This window comes from Panthera tigris, chromosome X, assembly GCF_018350195.1.
Source record: "Panthera tigris isolate Pti1 chromosome X, P.tigris_Pti1_mat1.1, whole genome shotgun sequence".
Lineage (NCBI taxonomy): Eukaryota > Metazoa > Chordata > Mammalia > Carnivora > Felidae > Panthera > Panthera tigris.
Window position 1 is genome coordinate 106,894,944 of NC_056677.1, and position 23,877 is coordinate 106,918,820.

The 23,877-nt window shown below is 45.0% G+C and overlaps 1 protein-coding gene across 2 annotated transcripts in view; it reads right to left on the reverse strand.

The window, feature by feature from the left end:
- Window positions 1-7,500: 7,500 nt before the first annotated feature.
- Window positions 7,501-23,877, reverse strand: part of AIFM1 (apoptosis inducing factor mitochondria associated 1) — a 31,437-nt gene continuing 15,060 nt past the window's right edge. For both annotated transcript variants that reach the window (XM_007085443.3, XM_007085442.3), the window contains exons 6-16: window positions 23,593-23,683; window positions 18,784-18,868; window positions 18,064-18,140; window positions 16,199-16,307; window positions 15,211-15,318; window positions 14,785-14,873; window positions 13,716-13,856; window positions 11,882-12,024; window positions 10,074-10,198; window positions 8,096-8,292; window positions 7,501-7,756 (exon numbers count right to left, since the gene is read on the reverse strand). In XM_007085443.3, coding sequence (XP_007085505.1) covers window positions 7,685-7,756; window positions 8,096-8,292; window positions 10,074-10,198; window positions 11,882-12,024; window positions 13,716-13,856; window positions 14,785-14,873; window positions 15,211-15,318; window positions 16,199-16,307; window positions 18,064-18,140; window positions 18,784-18,868; window positions 23,593-23,683 — 1,237 coding nt within the window. In that variant the 3' untranslated portion in view covers window positions 7,501-7,684. The remainder of the gene's footprint in view (window positions 7,757-8,095; window positions 8,293-10,073; window positions 10,199-11,881; window positions 12,025-13,715; window positions 13,857-14,784; window positions 14,874-15,210; window positions 15,319-16,198; window positions 16,308-18,063; window positions 18,141-18,783; window positions 18,869-23,592; window positions 23,684-23,877) is intronic.

The window sequence follows — 23,877 nt, forward strand, 5'->3', positions numbered from 1 at the left end:
TATTCTTTTGCAATTATCCACCTCATACAGTGCGTGCCTGCGGAGAGGAGGGCGTCTGGGGACCTCCTTGCCTCCTCGGGTCGGGGGTCGGGCCGGGAGTTCACCTAGTAGCTGAGGTCTCTTTGGGACCTCCTGTTCGGATGAACAGACCGGCACCAGGGCTTGCGCCACCAAAGGTGACAGATGTAGAGTGCTCTGAACCTTGAGCTGCCCTCCACCCCTGCATGAAGTCGAGCTGATCACCTGAAAGGTCGCTGTGGCCCTTCTTCCTAGGACTTGGTATTGGCCCAAGTCCAGGTTGAGGGGGTGACTTGAGGCCAAGGATTCCCTGTTTGCAGCACTCCCCTCCTCCCCCTACCCCCACTGTAATGCTAGTTTGAGGTCTCCCACTGCAGTAGAAGACCAGAATTCTACACCTGTTGCTTAGGATATTAGTCTCAACAAGGTGGCTGAGGGCCTCAGGGCCTGGTGGGAGTAGGCTTCAAGCTGGAGGGGCTCTGCTAGTCTCCTGTGAAACACCTGAAGCTCCACTTCCTCTCTGGAGGGGCAGTGATCCTTAAGCATTCTTGTTCACCCAGCAAATCATGGTACTGGATTTTCTTTCTTTCCCTGTGTAGTTTCCAGCTGTCTCTATGGTAAAAGCTGGGTGGTAAAGCTTGCAAGCTTCCTGGCTCACTTGATACTGCACTTCAGGACAGGGCTTTGCCAAGGCCATAACCAATGTGAAGATGGCCATGGACCAAGAACAAAGTGGGTGTACAGGCTGATCTTGGGGCTCAGTGCTTATATTGCATGGGGGGGGGGAGTGTTGTGAGCTCTCATGTCAGCATCAAGTTGACCGCCCTGGGTTATGGTGGCTATCCACCTGCTAGCTCTGCAGGGTGTGTTTTTTGGGGACTGGGAGCCATTAAATGGTTGGGTAGGGATGTACCTGCTAGGAGCATGGCTAAGAATAGTCTCACCATAAAGCCTTCCTGGGGAAATTCTGGGCTTGAAGTCAACATTTTTTAGGGGCTGAAGGATGCCACCTTTCATGGATCCCAGTTTTGAGGCTGTCAACCTCTCCATGGAGAGTAAATAAGGCAAGTTGCAATTTTTAGGGGTCCTGGGGGGTTCTGGCTGTAACTTGCTAGGTCAAAGAAGAATCACAAGCCATTAACTATAAAGCAAAACAAACAAAAAAACCACCAGAAAAAAACCCAACCCCAAACCTGTAAATCTAGTTGAGTCAAAGGGACAGCAGAGGCAATGTGGAGAGACATTTACCAAGAGATTTGAGTCCCATTAGCATCTGCTCTAGATCTTAGAGACGAAAGGCAACTGAGTCCATGGCAAGGTGAACAAAGTCCTGTGCAAGCACCTGAGAGACTTTTCCATACACAGGAGGTTAGAACTGAGGGTGGAGGTATAATCTAGTCTGTTCTCCCCATTTTACAGATGAACCTACTGAGACCTAGGTAAGTAGCTGCTCTGGGTCATCCAGGGCAGAGCTGAGACTCAAATCCAGGAATGCTCTTTACACTGTGCTCCACTGCTTTGGGAGAAAAACACATGGGCAGGGAGCACTTACTGGAAGCTGAGGAAGAAACAGAGAAGGAAAACAAGCAGGGGAGACTGCAGAGATTCTGAGAGAAAGGAAGGAAAATGATGGGGCCGAGGGAAAGTGGAGACAAAGAGGTGTAATCTCTTTGGGCAAGAAGAACATCAGCTCTATCCTCTGCATGAAGTATATTACACATATTCATTTAAGCACAGTAAATATATTCATCCTTTTAAAAATGTTTTATTTATTTTTGAGAGAGGGAGAGAGAGAGAGCGTGCGAGGGGGGTAGGTGCAGAGAGACAGAGGGGGACAGAGGATCCAAAGCAGGCTCCATCCTGACAGCACAGAGCCCAATGCGGGGCTCAAACCCATGAACCGTGAGATCATGACCTGAGCCGAAGTCAGATGCTCAACTGACTGAACCAACCAGGTGCCCCCATATTCATGTTTCATGACAGAGAAGATACAACCATAGGATGGAGGCAGAACCATAATTTGGTCAGTGAAAGAAAGGCTTAGCCAAGATAGAAGATAGAAGCAATAAAGCGACGTGAGGAATCATGAAGTTCTGATCTGAACTCCCACATGGTACTCCCAGCACTTGTGTGTTGCACAGATCGTTCCTGTTGACCTGTGTCCACTACTAGGTTATATGGCCATTGAGGGCAGGGACTATTACTCATCGTCTTATCTCCGGGGCCTATTGTACCCGTACCATGGCCTGCAGTAACTGTGCAGCACAAGTTTGCTAGCTGACCAGTAAATCCATTTATGAGTCTATGTATTTATAAATTCAATGCCCATGTTCGGTGCTCCTCCAGAAGCATCTCTGTGCTGCACGGCAAATGCCAAGGCATTGCAGTATGTGGGAACCAGGCACCTCTGTCCACAGACATCAGGTACAACTTGTGGGCTTTTCCCCTGTGAGACGGAGACCTTGGGAGGCTTCACTGAGACATCTTGGGGAAGGTACAATATGAGGCAGAATCCATGAGGGTCTCTGCTTGGTAGTGGGCTTCTGGCACGTATTTTGGCTTTTTGTCTCCAAATTGCTAACGCCCACCAGCCAGAGGCCACCAAGACATTCCTGTGGTTGGGCAAGTTGGGTTTATTCTGCTCACTATAGTGACAGGGAATGCATACCATGGGGAACCATGGGGTATCTCAGGAAAAATGTACTAGAAAGGATTTATTAGAGGACATGGGCCAGGCTGGGTGATTTGGGGGAGGGTTGAAAGAAGCAGGGCTTTACTCTGGATTGGATGCTGTCAAGAGGCATGACTAACCCGAGGATCAGGTACCTTACTAAATAAATTTTATCCTAAACAAATACTTAAAAATGTTTTTAATGTTTATTTTTATTTTTGAGAGGAAGTACAAGTGGGGGGGCAGAGAGAGAGGGGGACAGGATCTGAAGCAGGCCTTGCACTGACAGCAGTGAGCCCGATGCGGGGCTCGAACTCACAAACCGTGAGATCATGACCTCAGCCAAAGTTAAACACTCAACTGAGCCACCCATGCGCCCCAGCAAATACTTTTTTTTAAAGTTTATTTATTTTGAGAGAGAGAGAAAGAGCACAAGCAGTGAAGGGGCAGAGAGGAGGAGAGACAATCCCAAGCAGGCTTTGCACCATCAGCACAGAGCCTGATGTGAGACTCAAACTCACGAACTGTGAGATTGTGACCTGAGTCGAGATCGAGAGTTGGACACTTAACCGACTGAGCCACCCAGACGCCTCCTAAATAAATTTTATCCTATAGGAGGGCAGACTAGAGTGAGGCTAAAGCTGTAATTGGCAAGGAAGCAGCAATCACTCACATTAGCCAGTGTGTGGGTGGGTAGGTGTTGGTCATTTCTGTGGTTTGGGCAAGGTTCATGTTTTTGTCTGAATTCACACATGATTATGAAGTGCTCTTGTTTTTGTCTCCATCCACCATGCTCAGAGTGGCCTTGTATGATGCTAACGTCTTGTGAATCTGTTTACATTTAACAGAATACAGAGGCCTAATGGTGAGAGCCAGGCCGGTTGTAACAGGTTATAACACCACCGCCCAGCCCACAGTCCCAGGCTGGCCTCCGGATTGTCAGGGGCTGCATTTCTCTTTCTCAAAATGTCCATTTTGAGATGATCCCTGTTTTCCAACAAGAGCTTGGCAGTCCGGTATCTAAATATTTAGACCCTCCCTGTACTCTGACCCAGTCACACCCATCTGTAGAACCAGCCAGGCAAGAGAACGTCATCACTGGCTTGGGCTGTGTGTCGATGTGTGTGGTTTTGTGTACATGTGTCTGTGCCCGCCAGAAATTCCCTGATAAGTTGGGAAAGAGGCCAGAGGCGGTCCTACTTCACCTCTGGGCCCAGCAGGACTTCCCCTCTGCCCAGGGAGCGAGTTGCTGGGATTGAGTCTCAACAATCTCCAGGGAAGTGAGGGTGCCCAGCTTTAGGTAGGGTCAGGGAGGGACAGAGGGGATAATGCAGCAGCCAAACTTTAGAGGAGCGGGAAAGGGAAGGGGGTAGTGGTGGAAGGGAGGGGAGAGTTCTTTTGTATAAATGGGTCTCTAGAGAAGCTGCTGATTTTCCTTCGAGGAAGCAGCCTGCAGTAGGTCACTGTGGATCCCCACACCCATCCCTTTCTGCTTTAAGCCTCTTGTCTCCAAAACGGGCCCCGTTGATTAGAACGACAAAAAAGTCACATATGTTGACCTCATCCTCCACCAAGAGGCCTACTCTGACCCCTTTCCAGTTAGACGCTCTTCCTTCACTCAGGTCCATCTCTCCACCTGAAGTATGAGGATACCTCCTGAGGGCCTTACAGGTGGCCAGGCAAAGGCCAGTGCCACCACTATGTGATGCCGAGGTGCCATCGGATAGCATTGCAAAATGGCAAAGTGAAACTGAGGCCAAGAGGATGGGCTCCAAATGTCCAGGGTTTTGTCAGAGCCCCAACCCTTCTTTGTGGGGCATGACTAGCCCTGTACCAAATGGTGTTGTGGCCCAGTGACTCACAGGCCAGCTGTCCAGGGCCAGAACTCCACTGGTACCGCTCATCTATATGGTTAGAAATAGATCTCTTCAATCCTTGGGGGCCTGAACAGATCAAATGCATCCCGGGTTATGTGGCAAGTCTCGGCAGCAGGTGAAGTGATGGGCATCTGATAACCTGGATCACAGAGAACAGGGGTTACAAGGCAGAGGGTCATTTTTGCAGGAAGCCCTGTTATCTAGTGTCATCCAACCAAGCAACCAAAAACTTGTTCAAGACTCTGCCAGGGTTTTGGGGGATGGGGCACGCTGTCCTCATTTTGAGAAAAAAAAAAGTCTCTGTTCTGGGACAGCTTACTATCAATTCAGGGAGTGAACTAATAATGCAGAGAATGACTTAACAATCAAGTTCAAAGGTAGAAGGTGCAATTGGAGTTCAGAGATGAAATCATGCATGGGCACTAATCCAACTTGTACCACGTTACCAAGGTGCGATTTCATTTGGGCCTTGAGAGGTGAGCAGGATTGGATAAGTAAAAGGGAATGGGGATGACATTCCAGATGTGAAAAGCATGAAAAAAAGTTTAAAGGTCGCAAGAAACCAGACGTGTACGTGTGCCCGCATACATGTGTATGCTGCAGGAGAGGAGGCTGGATGGGGCACTGTGGGCTGAGCTTCAGGAACACTATGGAAGACTTTGGACTTGATCCGATTAGTGACAAGGAGTCATTTTATTCTTCAACTGGGGGGTGGAGGTGGGTCTAGGAGGACCTTAGGAAGTGATCTAGCAGCAGTAGTTGACTAAGGATGGTTGCTCTGAGTGACCTCCCTTCTTGGTGTGTCTATATACTTTTGTGTCTTTCTATGGACACATCTCCCCGTATTATACTTCTGTGCTCATGTGCCTGCCTTCCTCACTGACACCAGGAGTTCCTGAAGCAGCCAGGTTTTTTCCATCTTCCTATTCTGACATGTACCTGACTCACAGTAGGCACTCAACTACTGCCTGGCTAGATGAATAAATCATTTCATTTTACCTAACTGAATTACAATGACATTCCATATAAGGATAACAACTGTCAAAAAAAATTAAGACTAAACTTCACAGAACACTAAAAAAAGATACATCACAATTTGATCTTAAAAAAATATTTTTTAATGTTTTTATTTATTTTTGAGACAGAGAGAGACAGAGCATGAGCAGGGGAGGAGCAAAGAGACAGGGAGATACAGAATCTGAAGCAGGCTCTAGGCTCTGAGCTGTCAGCACAGAGCCCGATGCGGGGCTCGAACTCACAGACTGTGAGATCATGACCTGAGCTGAAGTCGGATGCCCAACTGACTGAGCCACCCAGGAGCCCCACAATTTGATCCTTTTAAAAATGATTTGTGAAATGCTTTAGGATCTTAGAACTACCACCATCTTTGTAGTAGCAATTATTACTGTATAATAAGTCCTATTTCATAGGATGCTAGATAAGTTTCCTACATATGGATTTGGATATGCTATGCATCAATCAGATAGTATTTCACTAAACCTGTATACATATGGTAAGAACCTGTCCGAGTGCAGCTAATTCTTTTTTTTTAAAGATTTTAAGTCATCTCTACACCCAATGTGGGGCTCGAACTCACAGCCCTGAGATCAAGAGTTGCACACTCCACCAAATGAGCCAGCCAGGTGCCCCAGTAGTGCAGCTAATTCTTAAAGTGGACATTCATCCTGTTCTAGTGTTTGGAAAGGAATTTGTTGTAGCTGCAAATCTCTTTAAGCAAACCCAATATTGAAAAAAATCCAGGCTGGTAATAATTTTCTTTTTACAAAAATATTCATAACAGGACTCTTATAAGTAGTAAAAATTTCTTCTTAATTAAAATAAGATTTGGGGCACCTGGATGGCTCAGCCGTCCAAGTTCGGCTCAGGTCATGATCTCATGGCTCGTGAGTTTAAGCCCCGCATCAGGCTCTGTGCTGACAGCTCAGAGCCTTGAGCCTGCTTCGGATTCTATGTCTTCCTTTCTCTCTGCTCCTCCCTTGCTCACGCTCTCTCTCTCTTACAAAAATAAATAAACATTAAAAAAATAAGATTTGATTAAAAAAATGTTTTTAACATTTATTTATTATTAAGAGAAAGACACAGAGCATGAGCAGGGGAGGGGCAGAGAGAGGGGGAGACACAGAATCTGAAGCAGGCTCCAGCCTCTGAGCTGTCAGCACAGAGCCCAACGTGGGGCTTGAACTCACAAACCATGAGATCATGACCTGAGCCGAAGTCGGTTGCTCAACTGACTGAGCCACCCAGGCGCCCCAAGATTTTTTTTTTTTTTATAAGTAACCTCTATGCCCAACATAGGGCTTGAACTCACGATCCCGAGATCAGGAGTCATATGCTTCACCCATTGAGCCAGCCAGGCACCCCAAGATTTGATTTTTAAAAGTTAACTAATTGAAATGTAAAAAAATGAGTTGATTTATGAAACTCTGACTTCTGTCCCCAGGAAAGTGAGATGTTGTCTATAAGCCTGTTTTAGGTAAAAAGGGTTAGGAGAGAGCAGATTTCTAGTTTGGGGGACAGTGCATGGAGGAGTTGAGAGATGGAGTTCAGAGATCACGATCCCTCAAGGAGTCAGTCTCCAGGTTTAGCCATGAAGCGCCAGGTCTCTGAACCCGTTTCTTTTGCAGTAAGTGACCTTGCTGGCCCCTGCAGGACCAATCCAATTCTGAGCAGGACAACAGGAATCATTCTGGGTAAATCAGAGTCTATTCCACATGTTTATGTGTTCGCTCACTCAACAATGGATGGGGCAAGAGAGACATTCAGGGAACTGAAAAAAGCTGAGAGCGTGGAGCAGGGAACAGGAGGCTGAGGAAAATCACGCACTTGGTCGTAGCTCCAGTGCGCTTGCTCGCTAACATGCTCAGCTTTCCTCCCCTCACCCACCTGCTCCCTTTCAAACAGAAAAGAATTGAATTTAGAAGAATCAGGTTTTATTTAGTTATGTGAACATTAAGAATTTGTCTACATGGCTGAAATATTCACAAAAGATTTTACCATTCACACTCATACACACAGAGGAAGTCTGCTGAATAAAAAATGCTCATCCAAACTGCTGTCGGGGACAGCAAAGTGCTTGCCTATTCCACTGTGGGGGGCTTCAGTCTTCATGAATGTTGAACAGTTTGGCTACTTCATTGAGATCTTCGTGTTGCTCACCATCCTTAATGATCTGAGGGAGAGAGTAACAATGGGTCACTAACTCACTTCATGTGCACTCAGGCGGGCCCGCACAATGGGGGCAGCCCAGGCCAGCCCCCACATCACACTGGGAGAGGGCTGTGGGAACCGCTTTCTGTTAACCCCAAATGAGCGGGTAACAGCTCCCAGGCCACCCAGCCAAGTCCTGACTGAAAAAGAAACGCTCCTGAGGCAAGGCTACACCTTTGTTCTGCTCAGGCTCAGTCTGACCCAGGTGGACAATGCACAGCAAGGCACCTTGATGGAGTCCCAAGTGCGTTTTCTGGTCCACACTGCCCATCTTCCTCTAGGAGCTCTGACAGGTACCCACCTTCCTTGCTATTGGCATTCGGTTGAAGATGTTCCACAGCACGATCCCCACCACTACTTTGTCCCTGAGGTAGAAGATGACACCTTTGCCGTAGTCCTCCCCTTCAGCTGGGGCCTGGGGGACTGTGGGACTGCCGGCAGGAACAGCGATTTCTGAGGCCTCAGATTCTGTCTCACTCTCCGATCGGATACCAGTCCCTGTGGCCAACCCACATGACAGACAAAATCAAAACAAAACAAAGTCAGTTATGAACTTAGGAAATTCTAGAAGGCAAGCATCTTTTGACACCTGCTTCATTCAAGCTGCTTCTAGATGATTTGTTTTTCTATGCCCCCTTAGTGAACACTGACTTCTCCAGATCCTCTCCTTTGACAAAGCTAACAAAAGGTCTTCCTTGCCAGCTCCAGGGCACTGGGTCAGTCTAACCCCAAACTTCCCTCCCTTACTATCTCATTTTAAATTTATGCTATGGATATTTCCTGGTATCTAGATTTCTTCACACTGCAGAAGACTTGCCCTTGCCCTCTGAGAAACATTCTAGAGCTGCACGGTCCAGTATCGTAGCCACTAGCCACAAACAGCTATTCTAATTAAAATTAATTAGATAAAATTAAATAAATAAAAGTTAATTAAAGCTTAATTTATTTTAACCAAAATTAATTTTATTTTTTTGATGTTTATTTACTTTTGAGAGAGAGAGAGAGAGAGAGAGAGAGAGAGAGCGAGCAAGGCGGGGGCGGGGGGAGACACAGAATCTGAAGCAGGTTCCAGGCTCTGAGCTGTCAGCACAGAGCCCAACGTGGGGCTCAAACTCACGAACCGGGAGATCATGACCTGAGCCTAAGTCACACACTGAACCAATTGAGCCACCCAGGCGCCCCTAACCAAAATTAAATAAAATGTGAAATTGAGTTCCTCATTTGCACTAGTCAAATTTCAAGTGCTAAATAGCCACATGCAGCTAGTGCCTAATGTACTGGACACAGCAGAAATAGAACACTGCCATTATAGCAGAAAGGTCTATTGGGCAGTACTGCTAGAGGCACTCTGGCCAAAGCAGGAAAGGACACTTTAATATGGAAAAACCACAGTGGAGGTGTTTCCTTCTGGGGAGGAAGTGTGTTGTCCTCTGAGAACAACCAGTTTCCAAATAATACTGCCCAGTGCACAGAGTGGTGATCTGAAGTTTATAAGTCCCTGAGTCCCTCTCCTGGATCCACTTCCCTGGAGGGCTGAATGAAGGAGCGGGTGGATGTTATCACTTGGATTGTACAGAAAAAGGACCTACGTGTCCCTATGATGTCTTGCTCTCTCCTTAAAGAGCAACCTGTTTTTGAAATGCCTCTAACAAGAGGACACAAAGGTTAAATAACTTAAGCCAGGGTCATGGAAGGCAGAGAGAATAGGTCTAAGAGTTAATGAGAGTTGTGTGTGGGAGAGAAGTTCATTCCACGAGAGATGCCTCCCATCTAAAGAAAACCTGGCAGTAAGACCTGACAGATGGAATTACAGGCAGCTCAAGAATTACTCAGCCCAGTTCTTCACCACCCAGGGTCCGTGGAGGATAGTAGGTCCTAAACTACGGTTCTCAGGCCTAAACTAAGGTTCTTTGGATTAGTAGGAAGCTAATAATAATAATAATAATAATAATCTTTAAAAAGTTCAGGTTTTCTTCATCACACAGGGCTTCCTATCCCCTAGAGGCAAACTGAACAAGAGTTGCTGAGCCAGCCACTGTCCAGAGTCCAGGACAGATACCCACAACATCTGAGTCTACGCTTTGACCAGGAGACCTGATTTTGCCAGCTCTCAGACCACAAAAGTGTGAGAACTTCGGGTATGGTTTATTTTAAAGCACAACATGAAGAAAGGCTTTCACTGACAGTGCCCTCTGGTCAATACAGAAACTCCTTATTCAGGAGAATTTGGACCACTGCTGCTCAACACTCTTGCAAGAGAAGTAGTTGGGCTTCCTTACCTGACTGCTCTGTGGCAGATTTTGGGTTGTCTTGTGCAGTTGCTTTTGCAAACACACCAACTGTGGGCAAACTACTATCCACAAGACCAATAGCTTCGTAGCCAACATCGGGGCCCAAATCACTCCTAAGGAAAGAGAGACAAGAGGGTGTTTTGTCAAGGGGCCGCAAAGAATGACACAACGGCGTATTTTTTCTAAGACACCGCACTTCGGTTCGTGCCAACCAGAGAACTTGGTAGGTGCAACAAGAGAAACGCCAAACTGATCTGTCCACTTGCTAGAGCATCTGGGGTTATCCCAAACCAGTTTTTATTTCCCTTAGGAAGCCATTATACATATCACATATCCATACAATGATCTACACTTTGCTAAATTTATCTATGCTTTTACCCCTTACCATACTTGATGAGTGATGGGTTCTTTGAGTTTACTATTCACTACCTTCCTTTAACTCATCCTAAAACTGCCTTTTTGAAGCTTTAAGGAGTACTCCGTATTTCTAGAATTCAGAATCTGAGATATTTTACAGCTTCATCAACTCACGGTATTTCCTCTGAGCCTTCATTTTATCAAGGCTGCAATGCCTCCGATCCACTTGGGTCATTTTAATTGTCCCTCTTGGAAACTTTTCGTATCATTATCATACCCTGCTCTTAGTATGTCAGGAACTTCAGAGAGTGTTTGAGGCACAGATACACCATGGTTTTGTAAATCATGGAGGCTACTCATGGTTTTGTTTCTGGTGCTCTACAGTTTGCCATCATTTAATTAATTAATGTTTGAGTATAGCTGACACCCATGTTATGTTAGTTTCAGGTGTAAAACTTAGTGATTATGCCATGCTCACCACAAGCAGAGCTATACCTGTCCCCACACAACACTATTAGAATATCATTGACTATATTCCCTTTGTTCTGCTTTTTATTCCCATGTTGTCATCTTCCTGACCATAGAAGCTCAATGAACTGGTGTCTTCGGGGATTGGTCCACAATGACCTCCTGGATTGTGTTCCTGAGACCTAACTGATACTTGTATAGCTATGGACTATTTTTTTTCTTAACCGCATTATCTTACATGTGTTGACCCTGAAATCCATCTGTTATGTTTTTACTGCCCACTCACAAAACTGTGTGTGATTGTCCTAAAATGTACTCTCACCAGCTGAGAATTTCCCCAACAGAAATTGTTTAGAGGTTCTGGAAACCTTGAAGTTTTTTATGTATTCCATCTTTCAAAGGAACAAGATGAGAGTGTGCCAAGTAAGGCCAGTCCCAGTACTCAGGAATGTCCACTGCTAACTTTTTGCTATCCAGAGAACTGCCTACCTATGTCTGACTTTGAATTGCTGATCTTAAGGGTTACATATGAGTGGGCTGCCTTTTTTTTTTTTTTGCTTAAAGTAATCTCTACACCCAGTGTAGGGCTCCAACTCACAGCCCCGAGATCAAGAGTCGCATGTTCCACTGACTGAGCCAGCCAGGTGCCCCTGGGCTGCCTTTTTTGTCAGTACATTGGGCTCAGCAAAGAACAAATAAAAATATACTGCCATCTATAGCTAAGAGCTCAAACTCTGACCTATTTTACCAGAAGTGCTGATGCCCTCTCCACTCATTCTCCTAGTCTAACTTATGCCAGGTGGGGCCTTTTACTGGAACACTGCTTGGGTGTAAAATACATGGAAATGAGATGGAAAGTTTTCCCCCTCTGTATTAAGCTAACTGGCCCACATGGAAACCAAACTGTAACTGTGGTTTCAGTAATTCTGTGTTCTAATAAGTTGAATCCACAAGGTACAAAAAACTATTACCAGAACATTGACTGATGCCAGTATGGCTTAGCAGCTCCAGTCATATTTTCTCCGGCCAATCTTCCACTCACAACAGCATGATCATGGTGCTCTACCCGCCTCCTACCCAACTTTATATCGTAGAAGCATGCGGCATCTCCTGCCTTTGGAGACAAATACATTACATGAGCACACGATAAAAAAGCAAATTGAAGACAGAACATACTTTTGGGGGCTCAATAAAACCTTGTGCTGTTACCTAATGTTTTCCATTTATAGGCCAGAATCACACCTACACTATTAAAAAAAAAAAAACAGTTGAGATTCCATTTTTAAAAAAGTATTCTAGGCTTAAAAAAAAAAAAAAAAACCAAATCAAAAAACGAATCTGTGCTTCCACAAAGCTAACCTAAATCTTCTATGCTCCAGCTCACACTGATTTCTTTTCTTATTCTGCCCTTAGCAGAGACCAAATATTTAATAGCCATGGTTTGCAGAATATGCTTTCCTATGCCTGGAAACCAGTTTTTAGGTGTGACTGCCTCTTACCTAGAAATCTTTTCCAAGGTAAGATTTTATTTTGGTCATGCGGCCTCAGTTCCTTCATTCACCAAATATTTCCGGAGAACTTATTCCTGTACAAAGCATTATCCTGTCTGGGTGGCTGAGACAGACCCGAGCCACACTTTGCTCACAAGGAGGGTGTCACCTAGTTGAAGATGCAGCATCGCCCCTCACCACAGCATGGTGGAAATGAGTGTGGTACCAGGTGAGAGGTACAGACTGAGTGAGCTCAGTGTTCCAAGCAGAGAGAGGGCCTCCGGCTGGAAGTGAACAAGGCCACCTTCACTCAACATGTGGCACGTGAGTGCTCTAACCCTTTGTTCATCTTTGTGGCTATTCAGACTCCCCCAAAGCAACCTAAAAATCTAACATGTGAGCAATGGTGAAGTGGATGATGAAATCCACTTGGTGGACTATTATATAGTCATTAGACTGCAGATTATGAAGCAACGTGGAAGATATGTTAGAAGGGAAAGTGAAAAAGAGGAGAATACAAGTGTTCATATAAAGCACACTCACCATGACCATCTACAACAAAGGAAAAAAATCTGATGCACAAGAAAATGAAGGGAAGGAAATACACCAAAATACTGGTGCTTGCTATAGGTGATTTTCCCACCTTCCCCCTTCTTGTCTGTGTCTTCCATATTGAGTGCAGATTGCTTTTATAACAAGTTTTTAAAAATCCAGTACACTTTATCTTTAAGAAAAAAAAGCTTTAAGGGAAAAACACCCTTCAAAGTTCCCATGTCCTTAGTTGCAGAGTCCATAATCAAACACAATACACTCGTAATGATCTAACAATGGGGAAATTACCTCATGGTTTCTACACACTATAGTCTTGTTTGTGTCATAACAGATTTTTTTAAGACAGCTAAAAATAGTGCTCAAGGATAATGAAAATGGAGTAATCTTCCTTTCCAGAATGTTATAAAGCTGCCTCATCCTCCATTCCCTGGACTCACGTTCGGGCAAAGGGAACAGAAGATCAATGTGAAAGCTGGGCATGAGCACATCCGGGTAATGCTGATGGCTGCAGCCAACTGGAGAATGGGAAGAACTGTCTTTCTGCAGGCATGTACACTGTTCATTTCCTTTTCCACCGGCTTGTGGCATGAGGCCATACCTGATCTCCTAAGTCAAGTAGTTACATTCCTGTTCTTTACCCTGGGCTTTACACCCCGGCTCTGTTCAGGTAAGAAAGTTCGGTGAGCTTCTGCACACTGCCAGGCAGACCTGCTCACAGGCTGGGGACAAGGAACCATGCCTGCTCGTGCTGTAGCACACTTACCACCCAGATGTTAGAGCGTGCTTGGAGCTCTGCATTTACCCGGAAGCCACCAAAATCAGAGTCTATCTCTAGTCCACCAGTCTTGGCCAACTCAACATTGGGCTCCAGGCCCACAGCTGCCACTATGTGGTCAGTTTCTACCTGAGGAAAAAAAGAAATACTTCAGCCAATTACCACGGTTTCCATGTATGCCTATGGACATAGCAACTGCACATTGTTCTACTCAGAACTGGAGACTTAAAAAAAAAATCACTGGTTAACTTAGGTAACTCTGGTAAATAGATTTAAACTTCTACTTCATAAAGTTCCCTTAAACACAAATAAACCCCACATTATCAGAACAGAAATCTGCCACCCTTGTGAGGTCTCAAAAATCTGTTACAGACAGGAGGGAGCTATGGGAAAATGGCTCACAGGTGTCTACTCTGGCTCTCATCATTCTTATTTATTTTTTATTTAAAAAAAATTTTTTTAACGTTTATTTATTTTTGAGACAGAGAGACAGCATGAACGGGGGAGGGTCAGAGAGAGAGGGAGACACAGAATCTGAAACAGGCTCCAGGCTCTGAGCAGTCAGCACAGAGCCCGACGCGGGGCTCCAACTCACGGACCGTGAGATCGTGACCTGAGCCGAAGTCAGACGCTTAACCGACTGAGCCACCCAGGCGCCCTATTTTTTTTTTATTTTTAAAAAGGCCTCTTTTTTAAAGTTTATTTATTTATTTTGAGAGAGATTGTGTGTGCACGCAAGCAGGAGAGGGGCAGAGAGAGGGAGAGACAGAATCCCAAGCAGGCTCCACGTTGTCAGCACAGAGCTCAACATGGGATTTGAACTCACAAAGTATGTCATCATGAGCAGAGCCATGATCAAGAGTTGGAGGCTTAACGGACTGAGCCACCCAGGCACCCCTCATCATTCTTATGTTAATGGATGGAAAGTTCATTCAGAAAACTATGACAGGTGAATGGTGGCTGCCCCGAAAACTACTGCTATCAAATGAAGGAGTAAGAAGAAGGAAAGGCAGGGGGCAGAGCTGGAAGATCTGGCAGCCCATCTTCCCCTCCTTACCTTCCTGCCGTCTTTCAACTTGATGAGCAACTTGCCACCGCTGACTCCAACTGACTGCACAATAGCATTGGGAAGCACCTTAACCCCCTCTGTGAAGGCAAATGAGACCTGAGGCTGAGTCTGTGAGCGTACCACCTTCACGACAAGTAGAGAAGATGACTAAAGCATCTGCTATCATAAAACCGGTAATCATCAGTATGCAGGCAGCCTTGGAGACCCCACACCCACAGTTCACTTTCAGTACTTCCAGAAATTTGGTGCATCAGATTCAGAACACCTACGTGAACTTGGATGACTGGAGAATGGTGGAAATACTTCATCTGTCAGGTGATATGGTGTATGGCAAGGGGGTTCCCAAAGAAGCTAACTTTGCTTTAGGCCTAACTCAAAGGAAAGAGTAGCAGCATATGGAAGGAGTCTCCCTACCTCGTCTGACTTTTTCCATGGTCCAGTTGCTGAGGTATTCAGGGAGGATCTTTCCCATGTTTCCTTTCTCAGGGAAGAGTTGAATTACTTCTGTACCCAAAGCTCGAGCTGGGAAGAAGAAACAGAGTGTATAGTGGGAGGTGAAAGCCAATCCTGGAAAGACTGGAAGAGAAGTAAAGGAGCAGCAGGTAGCCATTCACTATATGCCGGGCAATGCTGCGACCCAGGCCAGAGTTCCTATCTGTGGGTCACTGGGGCACGAGGGCACTGACAAGGCAAATATAACAGGTGCCAGAACTGCCATCCCTGGATTCATCTATAAGTGAATTAAGTGCACTTACACCCAGGCATCACCTCAGACTTACACAGGTGCCTTACGACCTCTCAACAGTAAGCACCCTCCTGAGAAAGATGCCCTGATTTCACAGAGCTGAAAACTAACATTAAGAAAAACGGTTGCAATGAAACATTCAAACTGGAACACACAGATCTATCCAACTGGGAACCATTGTGTGTCTGAAGACTGACTTTTACAGGGAATAGCAGTTCAAATATACATATGATTCTGTAGTCTATATTGCACTTACCATCTTAATAACTCACTTTCCTTAATATTTTGTTTCAAAGGAGTCCTGGCTTAGAGGCTAGAGGAAGGGAAGGAAAGCAGTTCTGCTCAGTTGCTCAAATGACAGCTTTTTGTTCACTAAGGGATTCCTCATGAGAACTAAGCTCAGTGCTTAGCTTTACACCATATAAATCTTTTTTTTTAAGTAAACCTTACCCCCAACATGGGGCTTGAACTCATACCCCAAGATCAAGAGGTGCATGCTCTACTGACTAAGGCAGCCAGGTGCCCCTTACCATATAAATCTTAATCAAACTCTTTCTACTGATCCTGGAAAATGCATCCCTGGAATTTGTGAGAGCCCCAAAAAGCATAGGATATAAGACCAGAGAGAGAAAATCGAGGTCACTGCCTAGTACTCACCCTTTCTGCCAAGAGCGCAGGCTAGTTCGCTACCAAGGAAGCCTCCACCGATTATTGTTATTGAGTTGACTTCCCGGGAAATCTTCTCTAAAGTTCTAAAGTCTCCAATCTGCAGGATCATACCAGTTTAGTCCACTGATTTTCCAAAGAGGTATAGGATGATAATACTGAGAAGAATTTTCTGCTAAATCTTTGATAATAGTAATTTGCATATAAAATCTTCTTCTTGTATAAAGTGGCTCAATTATAGGCTCTGTTATTTTTATTTTTTTAATGTTTTATTTTATTTTTGAGAGACAGAGAGAGACAGAACACGAGCAGGGGAGGGGCAGATAGAGGGAGACACAGAAACCAAAGCAGGCTCCAGGCTCTGAGCTGTCAGTACAGAGCCTGACGCAAGGCTCGAACCCACGAACCATTAGATCATGATCTGAGCCAAAGTTGGATGGTTAACTGACTGAGCCACCCAGGCACCCCACCTCTGTTATTTTTTTTGTTTGTTTTGTTTGTTTGTTTATTTAGAGAATGCACGTTCGCTAGCGGGGGAGGAGCAGAGAGAGAGGAGAGAGAAAATCCCAAGCAGGCTTTTGCCTATCTATCTATTTATCTATCCATCTATCTATCCATCTATCCATCTATCTATCTATTTAGAGAATGCATGCACATTAGCGGGGGAGGAGCAGAGAGAGAGGAGAGAGAAAATCCCAAGCAGACTCTTTGCCTGAGCCCCACATAGGGCGTGAACTCACGAACTGTGAGATTATTACCTGAGCCGAAACCCAAGAGTTAGTCTCTTAACCAACTGAGCCACTCAGGTGGCCCAAGCCTCTGATATTGATATAAATTTCTTTCTCCATTGTAACATTCCTTCTAGTGTCAGTAGTTTTCAACTGGGGGCAGTCTTGCCCTCTCTCCCTCTGTGGACATTTGGAAATTTCTGGAGACATTTTTGGGTGTCAAAACTTGGTGTGAAGAGGTGCTACTTGCAGCTAGTGGGGAGAGGCCAGGGATGCTGCTACATATCCTACATGCACAGGCCAGCCCCTTACAACAAACAATTATCCAGCCTCAAATGTCCATAGTGCCAAAGGCTGATTAACCTTATTCTATCAAGAATTTAAAGGATGATACACATCTTTTCAAATACCCGTAAGAGTGGCTGGAAAATTTCAGCTGTTTTCATGAGTAAAGCAGTGTTAAGAAAAAAAGCCCCCACTTCCTTTTTCACTTAGGTATTCTTTTTTTTTTTTAAACGTTTTGTTTATTTTTGAGAGAGGCAGAGACAGAGTGCAAGTAGGGGAGGGGCAGAGAGAGAGAGAGAGAGAGAGAGAGAGAGAGAGAGAGAGAGGGAGAAAGTTAGTCAGTCACAGAATCTGAGGTAGGCTCCAGGCTCCAAGCTATCAGCACAGAGCCTGATGCGGGGCTCGAACTCTCAAACAATGAGATCATGACCTGAGCCGAAGTCGGACGCCTAACCGACAGAGCCACCCAGGTGCCCCTTCACTTAGGTATTCTTAAGTTTTCTCCTCAAAGTCTCCACGGTAGCATTTATAATGCAAAATGCCAAGAGGCTATAAGGAGTTCCAGTGTATCAGGAAAAAAACAACTATGGAAGGGCAATCAGAAGGAACCATAGCAAGTAATCAAAAACAGTAAATGTATTCTTCACCTAGGAGTAGAAAACCCTTGAGTGAGGTATTTGAGGTGCAGAGAGAGGAAGTGACTTGTTCAAGGCCAGATAACAAGTCTGTAGAAGAGCGATAAATAGGAACTCACGTCCCCTGATTCCTGGATGGTTGCTTGGGGACCACAAGCTTATGCTACCTCTTCAAAAACCAACACAACCAAAGCACTACAGAAGTTACCTTTCTGAAAAGTGTTGTTCTACTCTTCACCTCTGCTCCAGCCCTATCAATAGCAGACAGACTTCTTGGAGTGCCTCCTAGAAATAGAAGAAGGAAAACCCTTTAGCCCAACAAGCTGGAGCTAGTCCAGAAAATCCCCTCACAAAGGTGGTGCTGTGGTGTTCTCTGCCAGGGCCACCTCAGCATTCACAGGGCATGAAGGCTGTTTCCCTTCACCTCACCTCTCTCCCGGCAGGCTTCTGTCAATTTTCTTCGACAAGCCATTTGAGAGTCTCTCTACAAAGAGTCTGCCCTCTCCAGTGATGGCCACAAGGCCTCAGTTTTTGCTTCTCCAATCCCTTCTAGGGCGTTCACCAGAAAGCATGCTTTGTTTAAGGGACAGCTTTGATCTCCCCTTTTGATTTCTGATTGGTAGTGGCCATGAGGCTGTATCATTTTCAGGGCACAGGGCAGAGAGCAGAGGGCAAGGGTTAACAGGGAGAGCAGGGAAAAAAAAGGCCACTCTCTTCAATACCCATCCATGCCCTTACTGGAAGTGACAGCAAGGATAATTTGGCAGGGCTACTGATCAGATGCCTGTAGTTAGCTGGGCTTTGCACCAAGAGAAGAGGACCACTTCAGAGATACTGGGTTTGGTTTTCTTAAGATTAAGTCATGTCTTCTATACTAAAACTCGAATGAGCTGTACCAGGGACAAACTCCCTGTCCAGAAACACTCACCTGTTGCAAGCAAGCACTTTTCATAGGTTATTTGAGAGCCATCATTAAGTTTCACCATGTTGCCTCTCACATCCAGCTGCACTACCTGGTACATACACAGAAAGGAGAAATGCATTAGCTTAAAACAGTTTTTTATTGAGACATAATTCACACAACATAAAATTTACCACTTTAAAGTGTACAATTTGGTGGTTTTTAGTATATTCACAAGGTTGTGCAGCCATCACCACTATAATTATAGCTCATTTCCATTACCCCAAAAAGGAACCCTGTACCTTTTAGCCATCAGTCTAGTGAGAAGAATTAGTTCTTGACCTAAGGTGATGCTTAAGAAACCATTTATTTATATTTTTTTAATAATTTTTTTATGTTTATTTATTTTTGGGAGATAGAGAGAGCGGGGGAGGGGCATAGAGAGAGGGAGACACAGAATCTGAAGCAGGCTCCAGGCTCTGAGCTGTCAGCACAGAGCCCGACATGGGACTCGAACCCACAAAGCGCAGGATCATGACCTGGGCCGAAGTCAGACACTCAACCGATTGAGCCAGCCAGGTGCCCCAAGAAACCATTTCTAAGTAATCACTGGCACCACAGTTTCTGGTATCCAGCCTCTTCAAGTGGTCACAGTTGCTTTTTTTTTTTTTTTAAGATTTTTTAATTTACTGTTTATTTTTAAGAGAGAGAAAGTGTGTGTCTGTGTGTGTGTGTGTGTGTGTGTGCACGCGGGGGTTGGGGGAGAGAGAAAGAGGAAAAAGGGTGAGAGAATCCAAAGTGGGCTACACACTGATAACAGAGGGCCCAATGCGGGGCTTGAACCCATGGACCATGAGATCATGACTTGCATCGAAGTCGGACACTTAACTCACTGAACCACCCAGGTGCCCCGAGTGGTCATAGTCTTACGCAACTAACATTAAAACAAATCCTTACAGTCCCCACAGTCCCTGCACAATTTGTGGAAATGGAGAACAGAGACAGACTTTTCTATTTGGCTTTTTGGAAACCTTCTTCGTTAACAATGCTCCTACATTCTCAACATTTTTACAAGATTTTGTCCAACTTCTATCCTTCACTAAAACTCAGCTCTCCCGCCAAGGATACCTCACACGTACAGACTGCTTATTCACCCACACTCCTCATCACACCCAGGGTAGGTATTGGCTGCTGCTGCTGCTGCTGCTGCAGCTGCTTCCAGATTCTTGTACCCTCATGCTGCACCAGCCTGTATCCTACCAATCACTGCTATCCAGCCACCTCCCGGTCACTCCTCATTCACTGAAGTGGTTGGAATCTGGCTCATACTTTTCCTGTGAGCCACATCCAGAATCCTATATCTTAAAGCTCTACTTCTACCTTGAATATCCCACTTTTTGGTCACAAATTTCCATTCTTCCAGCTTTTTCTCAGGCCCACTGTCATCTATATATGCTTTTAATTTTCTCTGCTTACCCAGTGGGCTAATCCATTCCAACTAATCTGGGCTCATGGTAGGTCACCCAAACTGTTCTCTTGCTACCACCTCTAATTTCCTTGAACCCTAATCCTTACGGTGAAGAGCTTGACATCTGTAGTCAGAGAGACTAGAGACCCAGTCTCTGCTCCCCTCCTTACTAGCTGTGAGGCCATTCATTCAAGACACATTTACTAAGCACCTACTATGTCAGGGACCATGCTAAGTGTTCGGGACACAATGGTGAGAAAAAGTTACCTTCCCCGCCTCCAGAGTCCAGTAGCCAAGGCAGACAATTTAACAAACACTACATTCAAGAGTGAGAAATGCTCTGATAAAGGTTGTACAGGTAGCTCTAGAGACATGTGACACATGCCTTCAGTCGAGCTTTCTGGAGGCAATGATGTAAACTGTGACTGGTTGGGTAAGTAGCTGCTTTAGACACTTCCGGTTTGTCCTTGGGTAAGCTCTCTCTTCAATACAGCCCCAGTAAGTCAGTGACTCAACTGGCACACTGCTCAGTCTCAGATAATCAACCACCTGGTATCCTAGTTTACTGCAAAAACAAGTGAAGCTATAGGATATGATCTTGCTCAGGTTCCCATAAGGCTTCTCACCTCCCAACCCCCAAATAAAAACTTTACTTCCTTCCTTCTAGCTTCTGGGATGAGGTGTCCTTTCTGAGATGTTTCTGTGCCTGACCCCCACCCCCTGTTAGTTACCACACACTCCTGTCCTTCTCTGCTGACATCTTAGGCCTTTGGCCCATTCACACGCTTAGGTCTGTCCCATCCTCAGAGCCCCACCTCTGACTCTATGTCCTTCTCCAGGGCCTGTCCAATTGCAGTCTCCATTTTCTCATTTACATTTTGAAGGAGTACTTTATCCTCTTTTCGAACTTCATGATGACATCTGAACCACTGAGTCTGTGGCTCATCTTACAGTTCTTTTCCTACCAGATCCCTCTGCTGCAAGGAGGAAGGTCAATAACATCCTCCTCCTTTTTTTTTTTAAAGTTTATTTATTTGAGAGCTAGAGAGCACCTGCTGGGGAGGGGCGGAGAGAGAGGATCCCAAGCAGGCTCCACGCTGTCAGTGAAGAGCCTGATATTGGGTTTGAACCCACAAAATGTGAGATTACAACCTGAGCCAAAATCCAAAGAGTTGGATGCTTAACTGAATGACCCACCCAGGCACCCCCACATCCTCCTTCTTGAAACTCTCTCCAGTCTCACTTGACACCTGTCCTGGGCTCTCCTCCTTTAACTTCTTTCCTACTTTCCTTTGGGGGCTCTTCTTCAGTCTGCCTCCTCAAAGCTGGATTCCCCAGGGTTCCATCCCTGCCGCATTCCCCTTCTGACTGCAAAGTTCTCCACAGGAGGCCTCACCCACTCTCATGGTTTCAACCCCTACACATATGTGGATGATACCTGAATCCCTATCCAAGCCCAGACCCCTCTTCTGGTGTCACAGTCACATATCCAACTGCCCATGGACATCTCTACACTTATACGCCATTTCATCCGTAACAGTCCAAAACTAAATTTTCCTTCCCCCTTAAACTAGGTCTTCCTTTTGTAACATCTCTCTCAGCTGGGGGTAACAACCACCTACCACACAAGCTGGAAATCAGAAAGTCATCTCTGCCTCTTCCCTCTCCCTCACGGCCCACCTTCAGTCTATCGCCACGCCCTATCAAGGCTGCCTTCTAAGCAGGTCTCAGTCTGCCTCCCACTCCCCATCACCTCTCTATCAGGAAGCTATAGCCAAAAAAAAAAAAAAGGCAAGCTCTAAAATGGTGTTATTAAGAGCGTGGGCTCTGCAGTCAGACTGATCTGGGTTCAAATTCTGTAATCCACTACTTATTAGCTGTATGATCTTGGGCAAGTTGGTTGACCTCTTTTTAATCTCAATTTCTTTCTCTATAAAATGGCCAACAATACTACCTACCTGAGAAGATTATTATGACAAAATGAGACAATACCTGTAAAGCATTTTAAAATTGTGCTTACTGCTGCTGCTGCTGCTTCTTCATCATCACCACTACACCATCACTACCATTATTGCCTTAATTTGGGTTCCTATCATCTCTTGCCTGGATTATTGCAATAGTCTTCAAAATGTTCTACTTCTAGTCTTGTCCCTCTGGAATCCATCCTTCTCATAGCCAATACAGTGATTACTTAAAATTCAATCTGTTTTATGTCCTTGTCTAAAACTTAACAGCCCCCCAATGCCCACAGGAAAAAGCTCAAGTTTTTATACAACAGAGCCGTCCATGATTGGGCCCCTGTGTGACTTCTCAGTGTCATTTCCTGCTGTTCTTTAACTTATACTTTCTGCTCTATTAGTAAATGGCTGCTTGTTTCACTGCACCAAACGTGCTGTTTCATACCCTTGTGTCTTTGCTTATGCTGTGTTTTACTTGAATTCTTTTCACTTACCACTAATCTAGTGTATCCCTCTTCATTCCATAAAATCTCCCATTCTATAAGAGCTCCTCCTCCAGGAAGCCTTCCCTGAAACCATCACTATACAGGGCATGCTTCCTAGTAATTCCCAAAACACATTATGCCTATCTTTCTTACTCCACATCTATGTGTTACAATCATCTGTTCATGTTTCTGCCTAAATACTGTTAGCCCCTGGAGGTCAGGGCCTGTGTGCTATTTACACACAGAGGGTACTTAATACATACATTACATCTCGTTAATAGCTTATCCATAAACCTATTTCCACCTCCGCTGCCTATGGCTCCTTATAGAAAAGTGGGCTTATCCCTATCAAAGGTCAATGCCACCACCTGTGCTCTGGATCCCATCTACTCTGGGCTTTGCTCCTTCTGATAACCCTTTCCTCTCTACTGTAACACTGTCATTAGTTTACAAACATACCCTAGTACCCCCACATTAACAAAAATGAAACATAGCACAAAAAAACCCCAAAACCCTCCCTGGACCTCACAAATGCCCTCCAATAACTGCTCCCATTACTTAGGCACTCACCTTTGTAAAGTCTAACAATATTTCCCATGTGGATGTAACCTCTAAATTATCTTACTATCTTGAATAATATACATTTGTCAGTCTCTTGTCATCAGTAATCCCAAGGAAATGTTAGTGTGGAAAAACTATGTTTAGTTTCTATGTTTAGTTGGGATGCTACTCTAGGCTTTGAGATTAGTGTTTTCCCCAGGAAGAAACACTAAGCAGTGAAGACTGGCAATATTAAACCTAAAATGACTTGATCCTTTTTTGATGAACTACAATGGCAGGAGAGACGTAAATGGTCGTGGGAATACAGGTCACCATACTTGCCGCCCACATGGAACTTGACAGGGGAAGCAGCATGTTAGCTCACCTTCTTCCCAGTGAGGACAGCCACGCCACCATTCTCAATGTGAGGCAGGTCCTGAGCAGAGACATAGAAAGAAGGTGGCTGGAAATAAATGCTGTACAAAGAGGAAGGGAGAAAATGTTATAAGCATCCGGAACTGCTATCAACTTCCCCCATAGCCTTAGTAAAATTGTTCTCATCATGAAAAACTTTCAGGAACATTTTCCAGAGTAAGTTTCCAAGACCACTAAATCTTAGTTGTGTCTTATACAGAGATATTTTATTTTTTAAGTTTGTTTGTGTGTTTAT